Raw genomic sequence first — 25,093 nt, forward strand, 5'->3', positions numbered from 1 at the left:
GAGATCCAGTATAAGGGAGAAGTGGATACAGGAAATTAGTTTAAAGAGTATACTAAGTAGAACGTCATTATATACAGTCTATATTTTTTGTTATCTTTTTTTAAGAGAAACTGGGACACACTCCAGTACAGTAGGGGGCGGTAATGCACCATAACGTTGGATGCCAACTGCCGATAAACCCCACCGAAGAAGAATCCACAGTCAGCTACACCGAACTCGTACATGTCAGGGGACGTACGTAGAACACGTTTGTCAGCTGTCAGTGCACTTTACAGCCTGGTAAGTTTGATTCCGTTGGCTACTTTACTTAAAATATACGTGTTCAGGAACATTTTATAAAAAATAAATAAAATCATGAAGTCCTAATACAGATACAGCTGGCCACTTCACTCAAGCAAATAATGTAATAACACAACATCTTTGGTAATAATTTCTCTATCCAAAAGGGGAAACGGTAAAGTTAGAATCAAAATAAAGTAGATAATGATTTCGCGCAACGATAGTATCTTCAAAACCCAAATATTCCGTAGCTGCACCACGTAAGCAAAGACTGTCAATAAGTTTCGTTTCGCCAGAGTGACGCACTGAAACTAGAATACAGTTCTCTACTAGCGTCAGGATGTTCTTTCAAAATAAGAGTCTCCCTGCAAGGACATGGAAAATTTTGTGACTATCCTTTTGTTTATTAACAGTAGTTACGTACAACTGTTTTTCAAAGCATTGCAATCCATCTTGAAAAAATAACCAATTTTTTTATTTCATTATTTATACCAGCGTTTCATTTGAAAGTTCACACAAATACTGTTATGTTAATACAGAGTGTCGCTGGCCTTTTACTCCACCCATTCCATTGGCCACAATGCAAAAAAAAAAAAAAAGTATGTTTAATCTTTTTATTTAACCTTTATTTAACTAGGCAAGTCAGTTAAGAACAAATTCTTATTTACAATGACGGGCCTACCCTATATACACTATGAATTACATACTGGTTTATAGAGAAAAAACAACTATTATTTGTGCCGATATTCCCCAAGTTTTTACAATCATTGTAAAGCCGTAGTTATGTTGTTGCAACCTGTGTGAAATGGCTCGGTAGTTAGTCGTGCTTGCTAGTAGCGTTTCAATCAGTGACGTCACGACCTCAGACCTTGAAGTAGTTATTTCCCTTGCCTAGCAAGGGCCGCAGCTTTTGTGGAGCGATTGGAGGGGCCAAAGCAATACTGTTACACTGACAGTCATTTCTGAAGATTAAATAAATAAATGTGATTCATTTAAGGAATTAAACAAATCTGTCCAAGATTTTAAGGTCAACCCTTTTACATTAACTGAACTCGCATTTTAATATGGTGAAGCTATTCCTGTAAAATATTTAATTGGACATCTAATAGTCAAATCAGTGTAAAAGCAGGAGAGCTGGTTCTGCTCTTTTTGCCCATTTTCTGGTGTTCTGTGTTGGAAAACTGAGCGGGTCGAGAATAACACATCAACCCTGTTACTTTATTCATGGTCAACCCTGTTTATTTATGGTCAACGTTCAACCCTGCTACTTTATTTATGGTCAACCCTGTTTATTTATGGTCAACGTTCAACCCTGCTACTTTATTCATGGTCAACCCTGTTTATTTATGGCCAACGTTCAACCCTGCTACTTTATTCATGGTCAACCCTGTTTATTTATGGCCAACGTTCAACCCTGCTACTTTATTTATGGTCAACCCTGTTTATTTATGGTCAACCCTGTTTATTTATGGTCAATGTTCAACCCTGCTACTTTATTCATGGTCAACCCTGTTTATTTATGGCCAACGTTCAACCCTGCTACTTTATTTATGGTCAACCCTGCTACTTTATTTGTCACCCCCAAAAATATTTAAGGGATTGGGATTATTCTTTTTTTAATTAAGTTTAACGTGCGTTTTGACATGTTAAAATTCAGCTAAATAAACTTTTTCGCTACCCCAGTATTGTGAACATACCAATAGCTATACCAAGTGGTCTTCATTTTTTTTTTTTTACTTAAAAAATACCTTGCATATAAGCACCATGTAAATGGCAATTGATTACAATTTAATATCTTTAGAATGAGTTATCAACATTGCAATGTTTTGAAATGTGGGCTTTTATTTTGAAGGTTTCCATACAAAGGTGACGTCATCATTTCCTGCTGTTGGCAGAATAGTAGTTTCAACAGAATACTTAGACAACACAGCAGCAGACAGTTGTAGTTCCATCATGGCGGAGGATATGTTTTCCCTCATGAATCTCGAAGACGAACTGAGCTGTAGCATCTGCCTCTGTGCTTTCGACTGTCCGGTGACAATTCCATGTGGACACAACTTTTGCCAAGAGTGTCTCCTAGAAACTTGGAAAGACAACTACAGCTGTCCACAATGCCGGACCCACTTCACCACCAAACCAGAGCTGAAGAAGAACACCGTCCTCAGCACTGTTGTGGAAACGTTCAAAATGAAGTCGAATAAAAGCGCCCTCCCCAGTGAGATGGGCGACTTAATCATGTGGGATGCGGTCAAGATGGAGCCCAAAGAGGTGGTTATCTTGTGCGACACCTGTATGGAAGCCAAAGCATTCAAGACCTGCCTCACCTGTATGGCGTCGTTCTGCCTTGAGCACGTGAGGCCTCATCATGAGAACCCAGTGTTTGGCGCGCATCAGCTGAGCGAGCCTCTGGGCGACCTGCGAGACCGTATCTGCCCCGACCACCACAAGCTGATGGAGTTCTACTGTGTCCAACATGGCCGCTGTATCTGTGGTGTCTGTCTGCAGCAGGTGCATAAAGGCTGTACCTTCTCCAACCCTGATGAACAACGGGCACAGCAAGAGGTAAGTTCACAATAGATGTTATTACACCCCATCCACAGTCAGGCATACAGTAGTGTTGTGCCAGCCCATTGCCCCCATGTAGTGCATTACAACTGTCTAGAGGTCTGGACTTTTTTTATAAGGGAAAGGGGATAGACCAGAGCCTGTCGTTTCAATGGGAGCAAATTAATCATACAGAGCCAAGCACGAGCTAGTGAGATCCTATTGGCTCGTTCTAGCGCTCTTAACCGCTAGGCTACAGGCATAAGTAAGGTCACTGGTTCAAGCCTCAGTACTGACTGTTTACCCTATTTTGCTACAGAAGGGATGTCATTGATCAAATCACTAATCCTAAAAGAAAACCAAAGTTAACCCATCTTAAGAGTTAGAAATGTTTTATTTGGTTGAAGATGATATTCATTCATGTCTCATTCAGTCTGATTTGAGGGGCAAGTTGAGTCTGCTGGATGGAAAGATTGACAAGAACCAGATGGTCATTTCTCAGATGAGTGACCAGCAGAGCATGTTGAAGGTGAGATATCACTTTTTAAACCAGGGACTCAAGAAAATGTCTTAGCTGCTGTGTTCACTAGGAAGTAATCAACATATGAAGCCATTTAAAAGCTTTGAGCACCTGGAAAAACTAAATATGGAACAGCCACAGTAAGAGCGGTATGAGATGCTGTGAGAGAGATCAATTTGAGAACTCCACGTATACTGTGTGTCCGTCTCCTCCAGGACTCTGCAGCCAGCAGGAAGAGAGCTCTGGAGGACGAGTACCGCCAAATCCGTGAGCTGCTGGACCGTGACGAGCGTGAGGCTCTGAACACTGTGGACCGTGAGCAGGAGAGCGGTCATACCAAACTCCAGAACCTCATGAAGAAGTTCAACCAGAACATCGCGAAGCTTAGCGCAGCAAAAGATGGCGTCAACAGCCTGCTCAGTCAGACTCAGACCGTGGCTTTCCTACAGGTGAGTCCAGTGTAGATAAGGTGGCTTCGGTGAACTGCTCTCACTCAGGTGATGATGAGCAACCTTACCTGAAAGCAGAAGAGTTGGGTCAGCTCCCGGCCTTAGCTCAGTGGTCTTGAAATTATAATATATCTTATTGTTGGTTTTTACCTTTTCCTTTGGGACAGGCCTCAGTTGACATGCCGGCAGTGGTGGCCTTTGACCCCTATACCCCGAAGGTCAACCTGGACTCTAAGGCCTTGGCAGTCTTGCATGCCTACTCTGCAGTCCTGAGGGAGCATCTCACACATGTACTGAAACAGCCTGTAGAGGCCAGACTGCAGATACTCAAACCAGGTGTGTGTGTATACAAGTGTATGAAATGTGCTTATGGGCGGCATTTCTATGATGCCTTGTGATATTTCATTTAATTCCAGAACTTTGCATGGACATGTTTGACAATGGTGATTTTATTTTATATTGGAGAGCAATAAGGGATCAAACAATGAGTCCAATCAAACAATAATTCACAATCCAACAACTCATCCCTCAAATTGGTTACCAATCTGGTGGTGTGAGGCGTTTGCTTTCCAGATTCTAAGCATTATACTTAAAATACCTAAGTGAAATAGTCACCACTAGCCGGCCTCCGCCCAGTACCCTGCCTGAACTTTAATCACTGTTACTAGACGGCTACCACCCAGAACTCTACCCTGCACCTTAGAATCAGCTGCCCTATGTACATAGTCATTGAACACTGGTCACTTTAATAATGTTTACTTACTGTTTTACCCACTTCATGTGTGTATATACTGTAGTCAAGGCTTATCGTATTTAACTACGGCTTTAAATACAATTTCTATTCATAATGTGTATACACACCATCATATACATAGTGTACAAACCATTAAGAACACCTGTTTTTTCCATGAGACTGACCAGGTAAATCCAGATGAAAGCTATGATCCCTTATTGATGCCACTTGTTAAAGCCACTTCATTCAGTGTAGATGGGGGTATTAGACATGTTAAAAAAAATGATTTTGAAGCCTTGAGACAATTGAGGCGTGGATTGTGTATGTGTGCCATTCACAGGGTGAATGGGCAAGACAAAATATTGATGTGCCTTTGGTAGTAGGTGCCAGGCGCACCGATTTTAGTGTCAAGAACTGCAACGCTGTTGGGTTTTCCCATGTGTATCAAGAATGGTCCACCACCCAAAGGACATCCAGCCAACTTGAAACAACTGTGGGAAGCGTTGGCGTCAACATGGGCCAGCATCCCTGTGGAACGCTTGACACCTTGTAGAGTGGGGATGGGCAGGACGTCAAAAATCTATCTCTAACCATAGATTTTAAAAATAAAATACTGTGAGACAAAGTGCCAGGCACGTCTTTCTCCATGCTCATTCTCCCACCAATTCATACATACTCATTGTTGTCATGGTGTGAATTGTTTGTCAATGATTATGAAATCCCTGCTATTATCAACAGTAGTAGATGTAGGCTACCGTTAATCATTGCCATTTCCCCATTAATCTAGAATGTTTGGTTATGGTAATTTCCGTTTATTCAATGTATTAATACGGCATAGCGTTCTCATTCTCGTAGTGTGCAGGTTGTTTGGAGAGCTCAAACTGTCTAATGGTTATCATAGAAAGAATGTAACCAGCTACATTTCTTAATCTAATGTTTTGCTTGAAGTTAATCTAGCATTTTACCAGAGAGAAACAAGGAGGCTACACATCAGAGAGCTGTCTGTTGATAGAATGCCAGTTTGTGAATTCTCATCCGAGTGGAGAAGTGCAACTGAAGCAAAAAATGTGTCTGATACCGAGCAGAAACTACAACTAGATCCATGACAAATCACATGCTTATCAAGCACAAAGAACCGTTCTCGGCGCTGGACAGGCAACAGCAGACATCTCGCGTTGTGTCTTTTGCCACTGCAAAGTGCAGCTGTGGCCACCAGAGCCAAGCATGTAAAAGCGTCTGCATGCTTCCCAGGCGAAACAGTTCGGTAGAGTTTGTGCATATTATTGTGACGTTTTTGTTAGTTATGGACTTTGGTGAGATTTTTTTCGGCTGTTCGGGCAGACGAACATTATTCTGGAGGCAAGCCGAAGTTCAGAGCCGAAGTCACGCCCCTTCGTCAGTGATTGGTCAACAATAGGGATTCTTCAATAAAGTCTGTCATTCAAGGAGACACGACTCTTTCATGCACATTTTTTCATTGTAAAAAAACTGCACAAAACATATTAGTTAGATGTAAAATTGCGTGACTAAGATGGTCGGCAAAAACTCAAATGTAATTAATTTTGACGATATTTTAGATTCATTCTGACTATTTTGAGGAAGTGTATACAGGCTACAGCGTCTCAAAATGGACAAACAGTACTATTGCCGCTTTTTTCTCTCGTTTTTCAAGTGAAGGTATTACGGGAGGGAGTATGCGAGCACACTCGTTCGGTTAGGCTAGCCAAGGTTGGCTAGGCGCCAGCCGAACTAACTGACGCCTTAACATAGCTCATTATAGTTTCAATGAATGGCAATCGAGCGATTAGAATTTATCTGTAATGGTTATAAGTTATGCATGGTTGCGTGCTGTTGGCATAGACAAATGCACACATTTTCCAGTGTGTTCCATTTATTATAATTTTGTCATTAGAGCACTCAAATTATGCAAGTACTAGAACAGTAAAATGTCATATGCCCATCCCTATTGTAGAGTCCATGCCCCGACGAATTGAAGCTGTTCTGACGGCAAAGGGTGGGTGCCTCTCAATATTAGGAAGGTGTTTTTAATGTTTTATACACTCAGTGTATACATTTATTTTCCGCACTCTTGACATTGCTCGTTGTAGTATTTCTTAATTCATTTTTTATTTTTGAGATTTGGGTGTATTGTTATTACTGCACCGTTGGCGCTAGGAACATAAGCCTTTCGCTACACCCGAAATAACACCTGTTAAATATGTGTACATTACCAATAAAATGTGATTTCTTCCCAACAGCTGAGAGGTATGGTCCTCCTCTGCTGCCAAACTTCCATGAAATGGGTGAGTGCCGTTATGCCCTCGTCTTTATAATAACTACACAATAATAACTCCTGCTGGCATACAGTAGCGGTTGTAACTTTCCAGAAAGGTATGGCTTTTGTCCGGCTAAATTGTACAGCCACGATAGTTTGTGAAATAAGTAATAGACTCGTTGTGGTGGTCACTCAGCCTAATCACGACCTTGGGCACTTTATTTACTTTGATACAGTGTGACACTATCTTAAGATTCATCTGGTCTTTGTTTCAGGAGGCATGCCACCACAAGGTTATCCGGGAATGCGTAGATCCCACAGCCCAGGAGCCGCCCTCAGGGCAAACCAGAGGAAGAAGCCTCCACACGATTCAAACCGAGGGAGAAGTAGGCTATTTTCAAGATGGGTCGTTGTGGCCTTGTAGCCTGATAAAGATTGCCTTTTTAGTGTCTAGGTACATTCTACCAAGACACTACATTGAACCATTCAACAAACATAGAATGCCATGCACTAGGTCTCTCCATTTCCTTATCAGACCAGACAAAAACAGGACAACTACAGCTCGTTCTATTCAGTCAGAAACATCGGTGACATGAATGGTTCAAAAACCAGATGGCAGATCATTGTTGTACTGTCAATAAAGACTTACTGCCAATTATACCACTCTATTTACACCTCTAAAGGGTCAACTATGACCCAGAGTTACTTTTTTGATCCTACAAGTCTCAACCATTTCTCCCTTTCGGAGTCAGACAAGAAACGAGATCACACGGAAGGGAACGAACATAAGGCAGACAGTGAGAACTGATTTTTCAGTGTTTTTCTGTGTGTTATCAGTGGGGGGGAAAAGTATTTGATCCCCTGCTGATTTTGTACGTTTGCCCACTTACAAAGAAATGATCAGTCTATAATTTTAATTGTAGGTTTATTTGAACAGTGAGAGACAGAATAACAACAAAAAAATCCAGTAAAACGCATGTCAAAAATTTTATAAAATAATTAGCATTTTAATGAGGGAAATAAGTATTTGACCCCTCTGCAAAACATGACTTAGTACTTAGTGGCAAAACCCTTGTTGGCAATCACAGAGGTCAGACGTTTCTTGTAGTTGGCCACCAGGTTTGCACACATCTCAGGAGGGATTTTGTCCCACTCCTCTTTGCAGATCTTCTCCAAGTCATTAAGGTTTCGAGGCTGACGTTTGGCAACTCGAACCTTCAGCTCCCTCCACAGATTTTCTATGGGATTAAGGTCTGGAGACTGGCTAGGCCACTCCAGGACCTTAATGTGCTTCTTCTTGAGCCACTCCTTTGTTGCCTTGGCCGTGTGTTTTGGGTCATTGTCATGCTGGAATACCTATCCACGACTCATTTTCAATGCCCTGGCTGAGGGAACGAGGTTCTCACCCAAGATTTGACGGTACATGGCCCCGTCCATCGTCCCTTTGATGCTGTGAGGTTGTCCTCTCCCCTTAGCAGAAAAACACCCCCAAAGCATAATGTTTCCACCTCCATGTTTGACGGTGGAGATGGTGTTCTTGGGGTCATAGGCAGCATTCCTCCTCCAAACACGGCGAGTTGAGTTGATGTCAAAGAGCTTCATTTTGGTCTCATCTGACCACAACGCTTTCACCAGTTGTCCTCTGAGTCATTCAGATGTTCATTGGCAAACTTCAGATGGGCATGTATATGTATTCTTGAGCAGGGGGACCTTGCGGGCGCTGCAGGATTTCAGTCCTTCACGGCGTAGTGTGTTACCAATTGTTTTCTTGGTGACTATGGTCCCAGCTGCCTTGAGATCATTGACGAGATCCCCCCGTGTAGTTCTGGGCTGATTCCTCACCGTTCTCATGATCATTGCAACTCCACGAGGTGAGATCTTGCATGGAGCCCCAGGCCGAGGGAGATTGACAGTTATTTTGTGTTTCTTCCATTTGTGAATAATCGCACCAAATGTTGTCACCTTCTCACCAAGCTGCTTGGCGATGGTCTTGTAGCCCATTCCAGCCTTGTGTAGGTCTACAATCTTGTCCCTGACATCCTTGGAGAGCTCTTTGGTCTTGGCCATGGTGGAGAGTTTGGAATCTGACAGATTGATTGCTTCTGTGGACAGGTGTCTTTTTTACAGGTAACAAGCTGCGGTTAGGAGCACTCCCTTTAACAGTATGCTCCTAATCTCAGCTCGTTACTTGTATAAAAGACCTGGGAGCCAGAAATCTTTCTGATTGAGAGGGGGTCAAATACTTATTTCCCTCATTAAAATGCAAATCAATTTATAACATTTTTGACATGTGTTTTTCTGGATATTTTGTTATTCTGTCTCTCACTGTTCAAATAAACCTACCATTAAAATTATAGACTGATCCTTTCTTTGTCAGTGGACAAACGTACAAAATCAGCAGGGGATCAAATATTTTTTTCCCCCACTGTACTTCAATTTCTGCGAAGCTCAGATTACAGGTGTGCTGTACATGACATGTTTTTTGTTTATGATCCGGTTTAACAGGGTTATGGCTGTTCAGTCTGTTCCGCAAACTTTATTTGGAGAGAGCGCTTAAAGGGATATTTCAACATTTTGTCAAATAAGCAAATTTTGTCTAGATGCTCCCATAGACTTCCAGTCATTGTGCTACTACTAGTTAGCAATCGCGTCAGAAACTACCCTCAACTTCCTTCAAACTAAATGCAGACACTAAAATGGTATCAATGAGTTCATCGGACTCTGGGTAAGTAACAAAAAAAAAGGGGCTTAATTGCCAAAAAGTCTAACTATCCCTTTAACCTACATGCTTTAGGCAATAGCTGACTCATACAATATTGCGTAAAAGTACTGCCTGCAATCATTGGATATGAAAAGATATTCTAAATTAGTTGTTTGTCTTCCCTCAGAAAATCCCCAAAAGCCACCTAATGCTCCCAGAGAGTTTGCCACAACTGTTCCACACACACCAAGGGACCACCCCAGAGGACAGTCAGCAGAACCCAGACCCAGGAACAGGGAGGAACCAGGTAGAACTGTTGTTCATGCAAATAAATATCTATACACTGGGGAAATGTTGCTTAAAATGATATCCTCTGCTCAAGCAGCTGAATTCCATAAGTGAGCCTCCAATGACAAATTTGAATGCAATTCTGGATACTTGTCGCAACTGGGGGGGTATTCCAGAAAGATGGTTTTACATATTTAGGATTCCCTGAAAATATCCCGCTTCTCTTAACCAGATGAGGGAGTACGTGATTTCTTGGTTCCAGAACATCTGCTTCTCGTTTAAGTAATTATGCTAAGTTGATCCGACAACTGGCACGCAACATTCAAAAAGGGCCTCGTGTCGATGACCGAAATAAACTACAGCTATGGATTCAAAAAGACAGAGCCCCTATATTTCACAAGTTTAGAACAAGAAACTATTGTAACATACAACAAAGGCCAAAAAATTGCTACGTAATACAGAGTTTGTAGGCCTATATCAATTAAGGCGAAACTACATTGGATTACATTGGCTATGTACAGGTTGAGTAAGTTGCCCAGATATTGATTGTGTTGTAAAGATTCCAAAAAATAACCTTCTGAATAATTTCAAGGATCTAGTCGAGGTCCAATAGTTTGTTCCCTTCGTTGTTTGCCGTGCATTACAAAGGCTCTGATGTCAATTGTGTTTTCCGCAAAGGGACGGGCCATAGTGACGGACAACAATCTGATTGGCGGAGAAGCCCCGTCTTTATCCACCAGGACAGGCTAAGATCAAGTTAACCTCTTAGGTAGCAGGTTTGCTTCCGAAGCATTCGTTGCTATGGTTGGATCAGGCTATAGGTCGAGCTCTCTTTCTGGAACCGTAAATCTGGAGTTTGCTCAAATTCTGGTTTGACAGATCTCGCCAACTCCCTAATCCGGCTTTCTGGAATACCCCTCTGGTTTATCAAAGTCACCTATGCACTCTACTAAACTAATCTCATGGTATTTCTCTTACAGGACAACCAAATGTTCCCCCAAGTATCACGTCTGCAGCAAAACGAACTGACCTTCTACAATGTAAGTTCACAAGTGTTTACCGAAACCACGTAGCAAGCTGACTCTGGCTCAGTCTAGGGAAGCTAGGATAGGCTATAAGTTTGCCGGAAGATACCGACCCTACCGTTACGCTTGTTTACACTGAGCTGCACTGGGGTCGGAACTCAATCATGGTTACATTAAGACACCGTGGAGCCGGCGTGAGATATGGGACGGAAAACGTACCTCGATGCAGGGATGGGATATGCCACTGTGCTCCAAATTTGACCTTTTATCCACACTGCTCCATTGGAATCCTCTGGCAAGCTGCAAGTCTGTAACCTCTGAGTGTGCGTTCAACACAAGTCAATAGGGTGTTGTAAATGTCTCTAGGGGAGACGGCTCATGTTGGTTGTTGTTGTTCATATGATGACAAGTATAACAATATACAAAAAGGCATACCAAACGAAAAAGATTCAAACACTCAGCAGGAAATCCCCATTGGCTTGGGATGCTACTCTTGATCAGCTTCTAAGATTGTTACAGTAATTGCCAGTCAATCACTCGCACCTGTGAGCAATTACACAATCCTTAACCCTGCTGGTACTCCTAACCCCTGGCCTGGCAGCTGCTGCCAGCTGTGGAGCGATGTCTGTAGTGGAAATAGACTCTGTGGTCTAACCACTTATCTCCCTGTATTCCTAACACTAGCTTGAAAACAAGTACTGCATTCTGAAGGAACTTTTAGAAAAGTGTGTGCATGGGTGTGTTTGTGTGCGTGATAGAATCTTACCTCCTGTCTCTCCCTCACCAGATGGCACGGTTCTCACCCTTGACCCCAAAACGGCCCACAAGCGCATCGCCCTCACAGAGAACATGACCGTGGCCTCTGTGTCAGACGAGCCCACCCCTTACCCCGATGGCCCCGCCCGTTTCTCCGTCTGCAGCCAGGTACTCACTTCCAAGGGCTTCTCCCGCGGCCGCCACTATTGGGAGGTCAAGATGAGCAGCAACAACTTCACCGGCATCGGCCTGGCCTACAACAGCATCGACCGGAAGGGTCCGGCTAGCCGGCTGGGGCGTAACGCCCAGTCCTGGTGCGTGGAGTGGTTCAACGTCAAGCTGTCGGCCTGGCACGCCAGCAATGAGACTGTACTGCAGAACCCGAATCCGACCCGCGTCGGCGTGCTACTGGATTGCGAAGAGGGAACGGCCACTTTCTATAACATACAGGAACGGGCATACCCTTTCCATACGTTTGTGTTCCAGTTCGCCGAGGCAGTGTACCCGGCATTCTGGCTTTTCTCTAGCGGCTCATCTATTAGCCTGTGCAAGCTGCAGTCTTGAGAAGTTAACACACACACACACATTCTTCTCACTCACAAATAATTAGAATATACAGCATCTGGGTCAATAAATTACTTAATCATACTGATTTTAGGCTTGTATCTTAAAGGTTATTATTTGGTTGTAGTCACTGACTATAGTAATAATGCAGTGTAGGTCATATCATTTTGGACTTTGGTCTCTTGTAACTACAGCAACCTCTAAACAGGCAGCATTTGTTAATCAGCAACTAATGAAAACTAAGCACTTGCATACAGGTAAAGGAACATTACAAATTATTATACAATGTTATTGTATTGTCAAAAGCATGATGACATCCTTACTACCTTTGTTTTACTGCTGTTGTGACGTCAGCAGCATGCCGTGAAAGGAATTTAAGTCGATTTATTCCTTAATGGTTAATCAGACACAGCGAGTTACATTGGCTGGATAGAAGAAATGAGCTGACATTGTGATCATTCATGTCTGATTCGCAAGTGGTTACGTTACGTGTTATAGGCAAACATGACCTTACTAAGTGGTATTTCAACCAGGCGAATGAGTTCTTTCTCCTGTGCTGCAGTCCTGGCTAAATGTCTTGATCGTCCAGTTTATTTACAGATACATTTAAGTGGTCTGTGGGTAGCTGTTTTATCAGAGCTTATGATCTCTTGGTGTGGGTCTTGGTAGTCCACAGTAATCACATGTAATATACACAAAACAACATTAATAAACATGTCTAACATGTATGTTATCTACTCTATTATATATCTATTATATATATCTATATTATATATCTATTATATATCTATATATATATATATATATATATATCTATTCTGTATATGAACAGTACCACAACGTTCAGAAGGCCATGCATTGGCACACCTATGCAAGAGAGTGGATGGCTTTTGCTGGAGTCAGGCATTCCGCATTAGGGAATGTCATATCCAATAACCACTGGATATCGAGAATCAATGAATAGAACAGAAAAGCATCCACATTATTCTTGATACCCCCAAAGGAAAAGTGGGTATCGTTCACTTTTTTTCTTGATCTAATACATTTCGCTACAGTGTTTCACATAGAGCCTGAAAGTGAAGGGGGTTTCCGCATGGTGCAGTGTGAGGGTGTGCTGAAAGCGCTTCCTGACACTGCTACTAGGACACTGCTACTAAAGGCTTGATAGAACCTAGCCTGGTTGCCAGATCTGCATTTGGTTTAGAATTACAGTGAACAGGGCAGAGGAGTTGGTTGATCTGGCAACCAGGCTAGATAGACCCAGCCTGGCCCATAAGAGCAAGCAGAGGTCATTTAGACCCTGTGAACAGGAGTTTTTCCAACTCTGTGGGTTTTGTAAATAGGGATGATTTAGGGCTGGGGTTTTTCCTGTCTATGTGACCAGACAAAGGACAAACTCTGGGCCCAAGTTATAGCTAATTTAGCTATAGCCCATAGCTAGGGCCTTCTCATGTCCTAGAAGGGTACATATCTGTAGCACAGTGATGGTCTGTTGGTGTTACTTTGGCCATCTGTGGGTGTCACATTGTCTGTGACGTGGGTGCATGCTTCTCATAATTCATGTCTCTGATATTGTGGATTGGAACTTTTCCGTTTATGGATATACAGCCATCGCTATGATCGGAGAGCAAGTTGAGAATAGCATGTGATGGATTCGTTTTGCTTTGCAAAGCCCCGTGCCAAATGAATAGTTGGTGTCATTGCCTTCTCCCTCTATAGAAACACTAGTTTTCCTGATCTAAGGGATTTCTACTGTTAGTGGAATGAAGGCAAGCTGATATTTAAGGAAAAGATTAATTAATTTGCTGGATTTAGGCCATTATTGCCACTGGCTCTTTAAGAGATCCTTAAAGGTTTGGACAAAGTCCGAACGACTCGCGTACACAACAACACCAGATAAAGAGTAAAGATCAGAGGGCCATAGTCATGGTCCTTGTGTGTTAGCATGTTATCCTCTCTGTCCATTCCTTCGGTCTTATAAGCTCGGTTCTTAATGTGCTGATGGTGTACTTCGTGTTGGTTTGGTTTACTGACTTTCAGTTTGAGTCTTGTTTAACTGAAAAATATTTGAAATTGTTGGTTGTGTTTTAAAGGGTAAGGTATTGATTGTGTATAAGGGGTTTAATCTTGTTAAAGACAACTTGATAATGTCCCCTCATAAGCTATTTGTGCTAATATATTCCTCAAAAAATGTATCACATACAAATACATATAGTTACTAATGAGTGTGGTGTTTGTGGCTTATTTGTTCCACATATCTAGACACATATATTGCATTTGGTAATTATATTACTTCAAACTGCAAGTGCACGGGAAGGAAAAGCACTGATATTGCTTTTCCTATTATATACTTGCAAAACTAACAATGAAATAATGTACATATTAGAAAACAATGACATTCATAATACATATGAAAATATTTATTATTGGTGTTTCCAAATTCTAATTTACATTGCTTAATACATTCAGTGAAATGATCCGTTTCAACATCTGTAGTAGCTTCTCTGTTTTTAATTGCTTTAAAGTGATTGTTTGCTTACAATAAAAGTAATTTATCCATCTCTCGATCCATCTTTTCTTTTTGAATGGCCACGAAGCAGATGGCAAATTTCGTACCATTAGATGGAGACAAAATGGAGTCATATGCATTCCGTTCTATTACGCCAGTAAAGTGCTGTTATGACTAACTGATTTCTTTGACACTTCCCACAGCAATCTTGTGCATTTATGTTGTGGTTTGACTGCAAAAACTAAATGTGTAGCTAAATATATCTCCAAATATACTGCTCCTCATGGTACGCTGTAAATTTTACTCAAATCTTTACAGGAAAAGGTATCAACAATAGACTATCACAGGTCTCCTTCCACCATTAAGTGTAGACATAATGACATGTACATAAACTACCAAGACTAAAATGATCCATTACCATTCAATATCTGAAGACAATCTAATGGAGAACATTCGGTGGCATACAGTACATGCTCTTCGACAAACCTCATTTTCCAAAACACATGGAATGAAAGTAGGCTATTTCTCCAGCAATGCAATTACATTTCTAAAAAACCTCACAGCCTATAGAGTACCACAGTATGAGTCATAATACCCATAAAATATAGCGGTCACATCCCATGGGGGATTTTAGAAACACTTAAAATAAGGGCTGTTTCATGTAGGCTTACCCTGCTGTGATGTTTTGATAACCAGGTAAATCTCTAGGAAAAGGTGACCTTTATAAATATATTTGCCTGTATTTACCCCCCAAAAATGAAATGTTAATTAGCTGTTAATGTGGCTATCATAAAGAACTACAAATGCCGATCTGGACGAGACCGTCGAATTGAAGGAAAGGTAAGAATCTCTGGATTAATGTATCTAATGTTTGTTAAATGTAGTAATGAGGAAATTGGCAGAATATTTTAAAATTGACGTCTGTGAACGGTCTTGTGCAAATTTTAAATTGACACAATACCTGTTAGCAAAGGTGTCAGCTAGAGATGACGTGCAGGAGCTTGCAGGGATTTGTAGTTTTGCATTTCTACGTTGATGCTAATTAGCATTTTCAAATCTAAGTGTAAATGGAGCAGAATATATTGAAAAGTCACCTTGTCCGAGAGATTTACATGATTATCAAAACGTCACGCCGGGGTTAGCCTACACGAAACACAGCCCTTATTAATAAGTGTTTTTAAAATAGGAAAAATGTATGGTGGAAAAACAATTGGAACCATTTCCCTGTTTGACCGCTAGGTTTTATGGGTATTATGACACCTCCAGTGTGAGGCTCTATACCCATTAAACTCAACTCTGGACCTCAAAGCCAGTTCCACTGCATTTTTTCATTGTTCCCCTCTAATCAGGGACTGATTTAGACCTGGGACACCAGGTGTGTGCAAATCATTATCAGGTAGAACAGAAAACCAGCAGGCTCCGGACCTCATAGGGTAAGAGTTGAGTACCCCTGGCCTATACTGTTTGAAATAACATTTCTGTCCACAGTCAAGATGCTCAGATCTGTTTCTAGAACATTCAGGTTTGTTGTAAACATACAGTAGAAGCGCAGATACACATAAAATGGGTGTCCTCAAGCAACGAGACGATTACCCAACGGCTCAACACACACAAAGGGAATGTAAGCACTTGTATATCACAAGCATTGGCATTATATTGATAACTATGGACCTCCGAAGCTGTTTAGATGAACATTGACAATCCTCCCGTTATACAGTTGATGCCACTGGTTGGCTCTGGCTTAATCTCTTAAGCGCCGAGACTTTTAGGAGACGTTCCAGGTCATATTTTTTGCAGTCGCGCTGCACAGATGATTAGGAGTGCTGATCTAGGAACAGTTTTCCCTTATAGCTCACACTGAATGAGTTTATATGGACAGGGGGGACCTGGTGGAACCAATCTGATTGCTGTGTTAACCATTCTGTTCTACTGCACGCGATTTGAAATAGAACGGCGAACGCAGTGATCACACTAGTTCCACAAGCTTAGGGACCTGCAGAAGTGCTTAGGAACCAGGTGCGCAGCGTGCCAGCATAACAGTCGACCTGGAACACCACCTATAACTTTATATTATGGCTGTAACAAACCTGATATCATCTCAACTTTGACCTCACTAAAATGACAAAAAAGCTGACATTCTTGAAAGGTGACAAGAGATTCAGAAAAACCCCAATCACAGATCCTTAAAACATTCAGTGGTAATAAACATTGACAGTCGACACACCATAGAAATAGAATGGCTAGATGCTAATCTATTTCTATGCGACAGACATAGGGTGTCACCTAGCGGTTTGTCCAGTGCAAAGCAGCATGAAGACCTTAAAAAGTGTTTGAAATAAACAATCTTTCCATCGTAGACAACATAAACAAAATAGATACTGACAGTGTAATATACCTATGAATACTTTGAACAGTTGCAACTTGGTTATGAGGGATGGTACAATTCTAACTATATCCTATGGAGTAATTCCTACAGTGCAACAAGAAGTGCCCAACACAAAGGGGTCTAATTAAGAAAAGGACAAAATATTGCAAAAAAAGTAGGAGCACGTTAACAGAGAGCGGTAGACATTTTGTCTCCAAAAATTACAAGGTCGAAATGATTAAACCTGTGAATAAATCCTTCATAAGCAACGTATATTTCACTAGGAATGGTTAACTAGGAGTCCTAATAAACTCATTTTAAGAAATATAGTCAAGTAACATTTTCTTAACACTTAGTAACCACTAACTAGTGTCTGCCCAATACAGCACATGTAATAGGGGATTTGGCCAGCGTGGCATTAACAGTGCACCATCATGAAATAGAGTTAACAAAACAAACGTCCAGTGATCGATTTACAAATATATATTCTATCATAGGAGTGCGAGTGTCGAGGTCAATGCTTCCTCCTGAGTCAGGGACACACGGGGTCCATGTTGGGAAACACTGCCAAACTGTTAGAACTATAGAACTATTAGAACTATGGAACTATGGTACAAGGGATCAGTGCAAATATACCATCCTCCACTGAAACATCTCCTTTACCCAGAGGCGGGAATATGCCTGAGCTCTCACTTATATCATCTGGGGAGTGTGCAAGCGTGGCATTACGTCATCAGAATTTACTATAACGAACAAAAGAAGGGGTATGGATGAAACATTAAGGAGGTGGAACTTGGGGGCTCAGGCACGAGCAGAGGCGGGACCTGCTGGCTTGGGAGAGTCATGGGGGGCGGAGCTCTCAGCCTCGGAGATGCTGGATTCGTCGTCGTCGTCCGTCTGCTCGGCGCTGTGGTAGAGCATGAAGGCCTCGGTCTTGTGGGTGATGGTGATGGTGCACGGGCCCTGGGCCCACGGCTCCCCGTCCACCTGCATGGGCATCCGGGACGTCTTCAGCACCAGCTACAGAGAGATAGGAAGGGAGAGGTGGTAAGAGAGATGGGCGGAGAAAACGGAGAAGGAAAGAGGTGAGAGGTGGAGGGAGGAGAAGGTAAAATTATTATTTTTTACTTTGGAAGAGCTGAATAGTGATGAGCACAGCAAAAGCATATTTTAAGTACATTGACATTCACTGTACATGAACCAACCACATTTAAAGACAAAACTAGCAAATTATTCCATTACTTACAAAAGATGGCTATTGAAACTGGTACTGTATCTATACAGCTAAGGTCAAAGTGACAGAACCAGGAAGGAAACACAGAATACACCAGACACAAATGTGTCCAGTACACCACTGCTGTCCTCTCACACTGTGGAGATAAAACAGCAAGTGGTGGTGATGGTGCTGGAACCTCACCCTGACCGTGTGGGCCTGGCCCAGACGCACCGGGTTGGCCATCTTGACTTGGATCTGAGCACAGTGGAAGGAGCCAAACACACCGACCACCTCCAGCAGCCCGTCATCCAGCCTGGGAGAGAGGACAGGAGAAGAACAACAGTTAGAAAGCAACTTAGAAAGGCTTTATAGAGCATTCATAAGCCCTAGATATATGCTTCACAAATCACCCTTTTGATCGCATGACATTACCTTATCAATGACCTCTGAAGCATCTCTAAAAGGCCTAATGTAGAGTTTATGAAGGCTTCACAAAAAAGGACAAAGTGATCTTTAGTTATGCTTTCGGTGATAATACACAAGCAACTTTTCAATGGACATAGTCTGATGGTAGGGCTTATGAAGACTTTATTGTATCCATTTCTGCATTGTCTAAAGTGCTGTGTGAGCCAGTGGTGCTCACCTCGTAGGGGGGTAGGGCTCGTCCCCCATGCCCTCCCACAGACGACAGCCTCCGCCCCAGTAGCCGATGTTACACACGATGATGCCCTCCAGACTGGGCAAGGCCACCCTCTCTCCATCCAGCTCCAACTGTGGGAGCACACGCACACACACAGGCACGCACGCACGAACGCACACACAGGCACGCACGCACGAACGCACACACAGGCACGCACGCACGCACATGCACGCACGCACAGGCACGTACGCACAGGCACGTACGCACAGGCACGTACGCACAGGCACGCACGCACAGGAACGTACGCACAGGAACGTACGCACACACAGGCACGTACGCACGCACACACGGGCACGCACGCACGCACACACGGGCACACGGGCACGCACGCACGCACGCACGGGCACACACACGGGCACACACACGGGCACACACACGGGCACACACACGGGCACACACACGGGCACACACAATATTATTAAATGATATGAGTATCAGCTAGTTCAAGGAGGCATCCAAGGATTATACAACGCACAAAGAATGCTCGAGTTCATTTTAAGTTCATGACATTTACCAAGGCAACGGAACATTCTATTAAATCCTTCCAGAGGCATAGAGGTGAAAGAGTGCACAACAGACATGAGAGTCGTTCCCTGAGGCCACTGTGTGTGTCTGCGTGTGTGTTGTTGGTGTGTGTTGTTGTTGTGTGTCTCCTTGCATGCCTTACCTCAATCCTCTTATCCAGGTCTTTGCATTCTTGAACTAAGCAATCTTTGGTGCCATACATGAAATATACAGCCTGGAAGGAAGGGCAGCAGTTTGACCATTATAAAGGGGAAAGCTGTAGGACACGCCTTATCAAAAGCAGGTCACGTTTGAACGAATTCAAATATGTTTTTATTTTCACCCAAATAACCACTCCTAGACTATTCTGAATCAGCCGTTTACAGAACAACCAACCACATAATTAATATTCAGTCAGTAAAAGCATTTCCAAATGTATTTGACTAAGAGAGAAAAGTAGCGTTAAAGCATTTTTTCCCAAACTGACGTGTCGACCATTACACTCAAGCAACCATCCTGTATACGTCCTCTCATACCGTATGTAAATTCAACCACGTGAACTAACTTGCATATGTTTGTTAATATTTACAGATGTGTCTTTGGCCGACTGACCTTGTTGATGATGCGGCTGGAGAAGAAGGAGGGGGTCTTCTCACGGTGGGTGTGGAAGTTGAGTGCCATCAGGGCATCCGGGCCCACTGAGAAATAGTTATTCATGGACAGGACCTGATGAGAATAGTACACATGAGTTAAGAGGTCCTTTACTGATCAAATCAAGGGTATAAACAATGAGTAACCAATCACGTAGGCTATTCCAGTAAGCAGGAGTATTAAGTTAACCAGCTAACATTGATAAACAACCATTTCACTTGGTTTTCTGGTTCATGAAAAACGTGTATACTCGTTGCTGTTTGTCGAGTCAATTTTAAGTCCTTTTTCTTAAAAATAAGTTATTTCAAGCAATTTTGGACAGTTAGCTGGCTTACTAATTGATACAGCTTTCTGGAACAGCCCCATGATTGCAATGGATCACTTGGTTGGAGCATGGTTCTGGCAGTGGAAACACCAGAGTTATAGGTGTGATTCCTGTATGGGCCACACACTGAGTATAGTATGTGTCGCTGAATTATATCAAAAGGCAGGGCAAATGGACAAGATCAAAAGAGGCTAGCTAGAGAGGGTGAAATGCAACTCACCTTTGGCTTACGAAAGTAGAGCCCCTTTGAGGCCACCTGAACTTTCCACCTGTTAGGACAATGAAGATCATACTGGATCATTTACAACCATGTTACAACACAAAATGGAACTAGGGATATTGAGGGTTGCAGCATTAGCACAGAAGGCTACGTTACATGAGCTTTGTAGCATTAGCACAGAAGGCTACAGGACTTGGATTTCGTAGTATTAGAAGCCGTTACTTGAGCTTCGTAGCATTAGCACAGCAGGCTACATTACTTGGGTTACGTAGCATTGTAGCATTAGCACAGGAGGCTACATGACTTGAGCTTCGTAGCATTAGCACAGCAGGCTACATTACTTGGGTTACATAGCATTGTAGCATTAGCACAGGAGGCTACACAACTTCCTGTGGCTCTCCACTGACCTGTCCATCTTGACCACCTCTGCTTCGAGGAGGTTCCGGAGCACCTGCTCCACAGGGATCTCCCCGGCGTAACCCGACCCCCAGCCCAGGGAGTTGGACAGGTCATTCCCCGTACCGAGGGGCAGGATCATCACCCTGGGGATGAACTGATCTTGGCCCTGGAGACCAATACACACACACATGTGAAACAGACGTCAGTGTGCTGCTACCATTATATCTTCCTCCACTGTCCCTATACCGGGCTCAAACCAGTGATCCTCTGCTCACAAACACACGTGACCGCCCTCCTTGACAATGTACCAACCGTTTGAGCTAGCGAAAAATATCTATAGCGATTAGATGCGAATGCGATTCCAATGGAACATGCGCGCCATCTACAGACGTCTTATTCAATAATAACCAACAGCAGTTACAGAAACGTTAGTTACAACGTTAGTTACAACAGTCTCTTGGCATAGAGCTGCACGACTCATTTGCTCCTGCCCATTGTCATGTTACACATGTAAAAACACACAGTCCTTTACCTTGAGCTTCATGGTGTCGATGGCATCCAACACCCAGCCCACGGTTCCATCCCCCCCACACACCAGCACCCTCACACTGCCTGGCGGCAGCAGGGTGCACAGCTGCAGGGCCTTAGAGGGAGGCAGCTCTGACAGGTCAAACACCTGAGAGAGGAAGGGAGGAGAGAGGAAAGGAGAGGAGAAGAGGAGAGAGGAAAGGAGAGGAGAAGAGGAGAGGAGAGAGGAAAATAGGAAAGGAGAGAAGAGGAAAGGAGAAGAGGAAAGGAGAAGAGGAAAGGAGAGAGGAAAGGAGAGAGGAAAGGAAAGGAGAGAGGAAAGGAGAGAGGAAAGGAAAGGAGAGAGGAAAGGAAAGGAGAGAGGAAAGGAGAGAGAAAAGGAGAGAGAAAGGAGAGGAGAAGAGGAAAGGAGAGAGGAAAGGAGAGAGGAAAGGAGAGAGGAAAGGAGAGAGGAAAGGAGAGGAAAGGAAAGGAGAGAGGACAAGGAGAGGGAAAGGAGAGAGGAAAGGAGAGAGGAAAGGAGAGAGGAAAGGAGAGGAAAGGAAAGGAGAGAGGAAAGGAAAGGAGAGAGGAAAGGAAAGGAGAGAGGAAAGGAAAGGAGAGAGGAAAGGAAAGGAGAGAGGAAAGGAGAGAGAAAAGGAGAGGAGAAGAGGAAAGGAGAGAGGAAAGGAGAGGAGAAGAGGAGAGGAGAAGAGGAGAGGAGAGAGGAAAATAGGAAAGTAGAGGAGAGAGGAAAGGAGAGAGGAAAGGAGAGGAGAAGAGCAAAGGAGAGAGGAAAGGAGAGAGGAAAGGAAAGGAGAGAGGAAAGGAAAGGAGAGAGCAAAGGAGAGAGCAAAGGAGAGGAGAAGAGCAAAGGAGAGAGGAAAGGAGAGGAGAAGAGCAAAGGAGAGAGGAAAGGAGAGAGGAAAGGAGAGGAGAGAGGAGAGAGGAAAGAGAAAAGGAGAGGAACGAGAAAAGGAGAGGAACGAGAAAAGGAGAGGATAGCAGACAGAAAAGGGATGATATGGGAGGAAACAAAGGGGACACGGTTGATAGGAGGGGAGGGAGGAGATGTTTATGCATCACACCATCACGTGCCACCTCCACAATCACTTTAACTCGAAAGAGTGCCTATTGTGCACCAGTTCAATTTGACCTAGACATCTTAATAATTCCATAATATGCTACACAGAGGACTGACCTGGACAGGGTTGAGGATGGTGCGGAACTCTCCGAGCAGAGCCTCCCCCATGTTGTTTCCACTGCGAGTGTTGGCCAGGACCAGCACCGGAGTCCAGCCGCTCCCGCAGGCAGATGCCAGCTAGACACACACACACACACACACACACACACAGTTAAAATTAAAGTAAACAAAACCTGTTGCAAGCCACAACCCAGTCTTCTAACCTGACTCAAGAGGGAGTGATAGTTGCCAGTAATGCAACCAAACAGTCGGTTCCGATCCACCATTTGGGACACCCTAACCCCAGACACTGACCCCTCCCTGGGTGTGACCTATGACCTTGCTGTACTCATCGGGATGCCTGCGGCGGAGCTTGTTGACGAGGTGGAGGTAGTGAGGGGGGATGATGAGGCTGCGGAACTCGCCCAGCTCACAGCGCTCCCCGTCCGACAGGCTGGGCTTGCAGTCATCGTGCACCGTGGTCTGACACCACACACACCTGCCAAGGGACAAACACACACCCATCAAACACTATTTATTTGGAGTTCACTGTAATGCCAAGGCAAAAGATGGACAGCGAGCTGGTTACCAATATAATATTCATTCCTGTCAATTTGCAAATAAAGCAACTTCAGCTTCCCCATGATTGAAAAATGACAAATAGCACCCTCTCCATCTCTCGGGCCAGAACCATACACATAGAAGTTAACGCCTTTGCATCCCGCTGGGCTTCACTCTGATTAATGTGGCAGACAAAAACTCACACACAAATGAACAGCCTAGAAGCAAAATAATACTACCTGAAGTCACACAGCTTCGGTTGGTTCCCACATTGCTCCTTGCAGACCGCACAGACACTGCAGAGAGGGACGTTTCCCCGGACCCAGTGGTGCTCCAGTGTCCCATCCGTTTGGGACGGAGCCATAATCTCTTTGCACACAAGGCTCCGGTCGGCGCGACGCAGGCATGTCTCGTCGGCGCACACTCCGCAGCAGTCGCAGAACGCCCCTTGTAGAATGTGTTGTTGGCATACACAGCAATAGGTGGGCTTGTTGAACAGGTCGGTGCAGTGCCAACCGTGCTTGCTCTTGCGGAAGAAGTCTTTCATGTGTATTTTCCGTTTGGAGCGTTGGACACTGCACCACAAAGTAATGATCACGGGCACTACGACAGCGAGAGTGGTCCAAAACAGGAGTGTCCACTCTTCCCGTGACGATTGGTCGCGGTTTCCCTCGTCCCCCTCCATAGACATTCGAGGAAGAGTGGTTGGTATTAACGCGAATAAACTAATCAAATCATAGAATATCACGAGAGTTCACCAATATAACCATTGTGCGCAAGTCGCGCATCATGATGTCCATGCTATAGCTACGCGAAAATGACAACCTTCTCGTGTTGCGAAATAACGCACCAAACAAGGCTCGAGCGAGATTATAAACATTGGCTACCGTTAATTCTTTTAGCTAGACGACGACCACCAACATTTGGAATATTAGCATACTGTTGTTGTTATCAGAAGCTATGCTAGCTATAGTTACTGGGCACCTGATGTGCTCCTTACCTTCCCAGCAATGACAACATTAGAAACTGATAATCCATCATCTGTAAAAAAATAAAATAAACACGAAACGCATGCCCAGGAATTTATAATATTAAAGGTTGCATTGACATGACAGCTTCATTACTAGATCAATAACACGACTAAACAATAGATTAATCGATAAAACATATGTTCCATTGCAAATTCTGGCCTTCCCACCTAATGGCCGTTCAATCGCGACAAAACCGTGTTGTATCATGGGTACATTTTGACTGACTGATCTGCAAATTACATTGAGCAGTTATTTACATAGAGATATATATAGGACTCATCTTTGTATCTGTGCCATTATAGCGTCTGTGACAACATCGGCAGCGCCATTGAGGCTATCTCCATTTTGAAGTAGTCTATGTTCTTCTTCCCGATTGGCTGATCCCTCCCGATGACCCAGTTGGACATGGCTCCAAAAGGGTCACCAGGAGGGATGAGCCAATGAAGTCCCACCCAGATGACTACATTTTAAATGGTGGAAGCCCTCAATGGCGCTGCCCATGCTAATAGCCTTTTGGCCACTAGAAGCCCCTATCATTCTCTATGGTTATTTATGCTGTAATGTGATTTGTAGATCAGTCAGTTTCGACTCGCCCAATGTCGAACGCGCCCATTATCAATAGTGTCGTTCGTTTTAATTGGCCAATATGCTAACGAGCCCATGACGTACATTTTTACGTAGCGCTCAGCTGACTCTGGCAACTGAATAACAGATCAAAAACAGTTCGTTGAGGGGAAAGATTTAGAGCTTTTCGTTCAAAACGCAGACAGAGCTTCACATTCACTGAT

General features: G+C 43.5%; 2 protein-coding genes across 3 annotated transcripts; one reads left to right on the forward strand and one right to left on the reverse strand.

Annotated features, from left to right (window-relative positions):
- Positions 1-175: 175 nt before the first annotated feature.
- Positions 176-14,693, forward strand: trim25 (tripartite motif containing 25). Its single transcript, XM_029739175.1, has 10 exons — positions 176-279; positions 2,132-2,841; positions 3,257-3,352; positions 3,559-3,792; positions 3,960-4,128; positions 6,784-6,828; positions 7,076-7,186; positions 9,689-9,808; positions 10,770-10,829; positions 11,602-14,693. The coding sequence occupies exons 2-10, from the start codon at positions 2,233-2,235 to the stop codon at positions 12,132-12,134; spliced, it is 1,977 nt and encodes a 658-aa protein (XP_029595035.1). The 5' UTR covers positions 176-279; positions 2,132-2,232; the 3' UTR covers positions 12,135-14,693.
- Positions 14,542-24,629, reverse strand: LOC115178140 (diacylglycerol kinase epsilon). 2 transcript variants are annotated; one of them, XM_029739176.1, is made up of 11 exons: positions 23,514-24,629; positions 23,029-23,212; positions 22,732-22,851; positions 21,556-21,699; positions 21,032-21,189; positions 20,625-20,673; positions 20,041-20,154; positions 19,592-19,663; positions 18,868-18,995; positions 18,426-18,537; positions 14,542-18,028 (listed from the first exon to the last, which is right to left on the reverse strand). In XM_029739176.1, exons 1-11 carry the CDS (start codon positions 23,963-23,965, stop codon positions 17,810-17,812), a joined length of 1,752 nt encoding a protein of 583 aa, XP_029595036.1. In that variant the 5' UTR covers positions 23,966-24,629; the 3' UTR covers positions 14,542-17,809. The 2 variants fall into 2 exon arrangements, with proteins under 2 accessions (XP_029595036.1, XP_029595037.1); XM_029739177.1 differs by having other exon boundaries at positions 23,053-23,212; positions 23,514-24,628.
- Between the last annotated feature and the right edge of the window lie 464 nt (positions 24,630-25,093).

The sequence above is a fragment of the Salmo trutta genome, chromosome 38 (genome assembly GCF_901001165.1).
Source record: "Salmo trutta chromosome 38, fSalTru1.1, whole genome shotgun sequence".
Taxonomy (NCBI): Eukaryota; Metazoa; Chordata; class Actinopteri; order Salmoniformes; family Salmonidae; genus Salmo; species Salmo trutta.

Bases quoted from the DNA above. Each gene is read 5' to 3' on its own strand.
- LOC115178140 (XM_029739176.1), bottom strand. From the start codon at position 23,965: ATGTCTATGGAGGGGGACGAGGGAAACCGCGACCAATCGTCACGGGAA. The intron at 21,700-22,731 runs GTCAGTCCTCTG...TTCCTCTCTCAG, and splicing joins CCATCCTCAACCCTGTCCAG to GTGTTTGACCTGTCAGAGCT. The intron at 18,996-19,591 runs GTAAGGCATGCA...GTGCTCCCACAG, and splicing joins ACCTGGATAAGAGGATTGAG to TTGGAGCTGGATGGAGAGAG.
- trim25 (XM_029739175.1), top strand. From the start codon at position 2,233: ATGGCGGAGGATATGTTTTCCCTCATGAATCTCGAAGACGAACTGAGC. The intron at 2,842-3,256 runs GTAAGTTCACAA...TGTCTCATTCAG, and splicing joins AACAACGGGCACAGCAAGAG to TCTGATTTGAGGGGCAAGTT. The intron at 10,830-11,601 runs GTAAGTTCACAA...CTCCCTCACCAG, and splicing joins ACGAACTGACCTTCTACAAT to ATGGCACGGTTCTCACCCTT.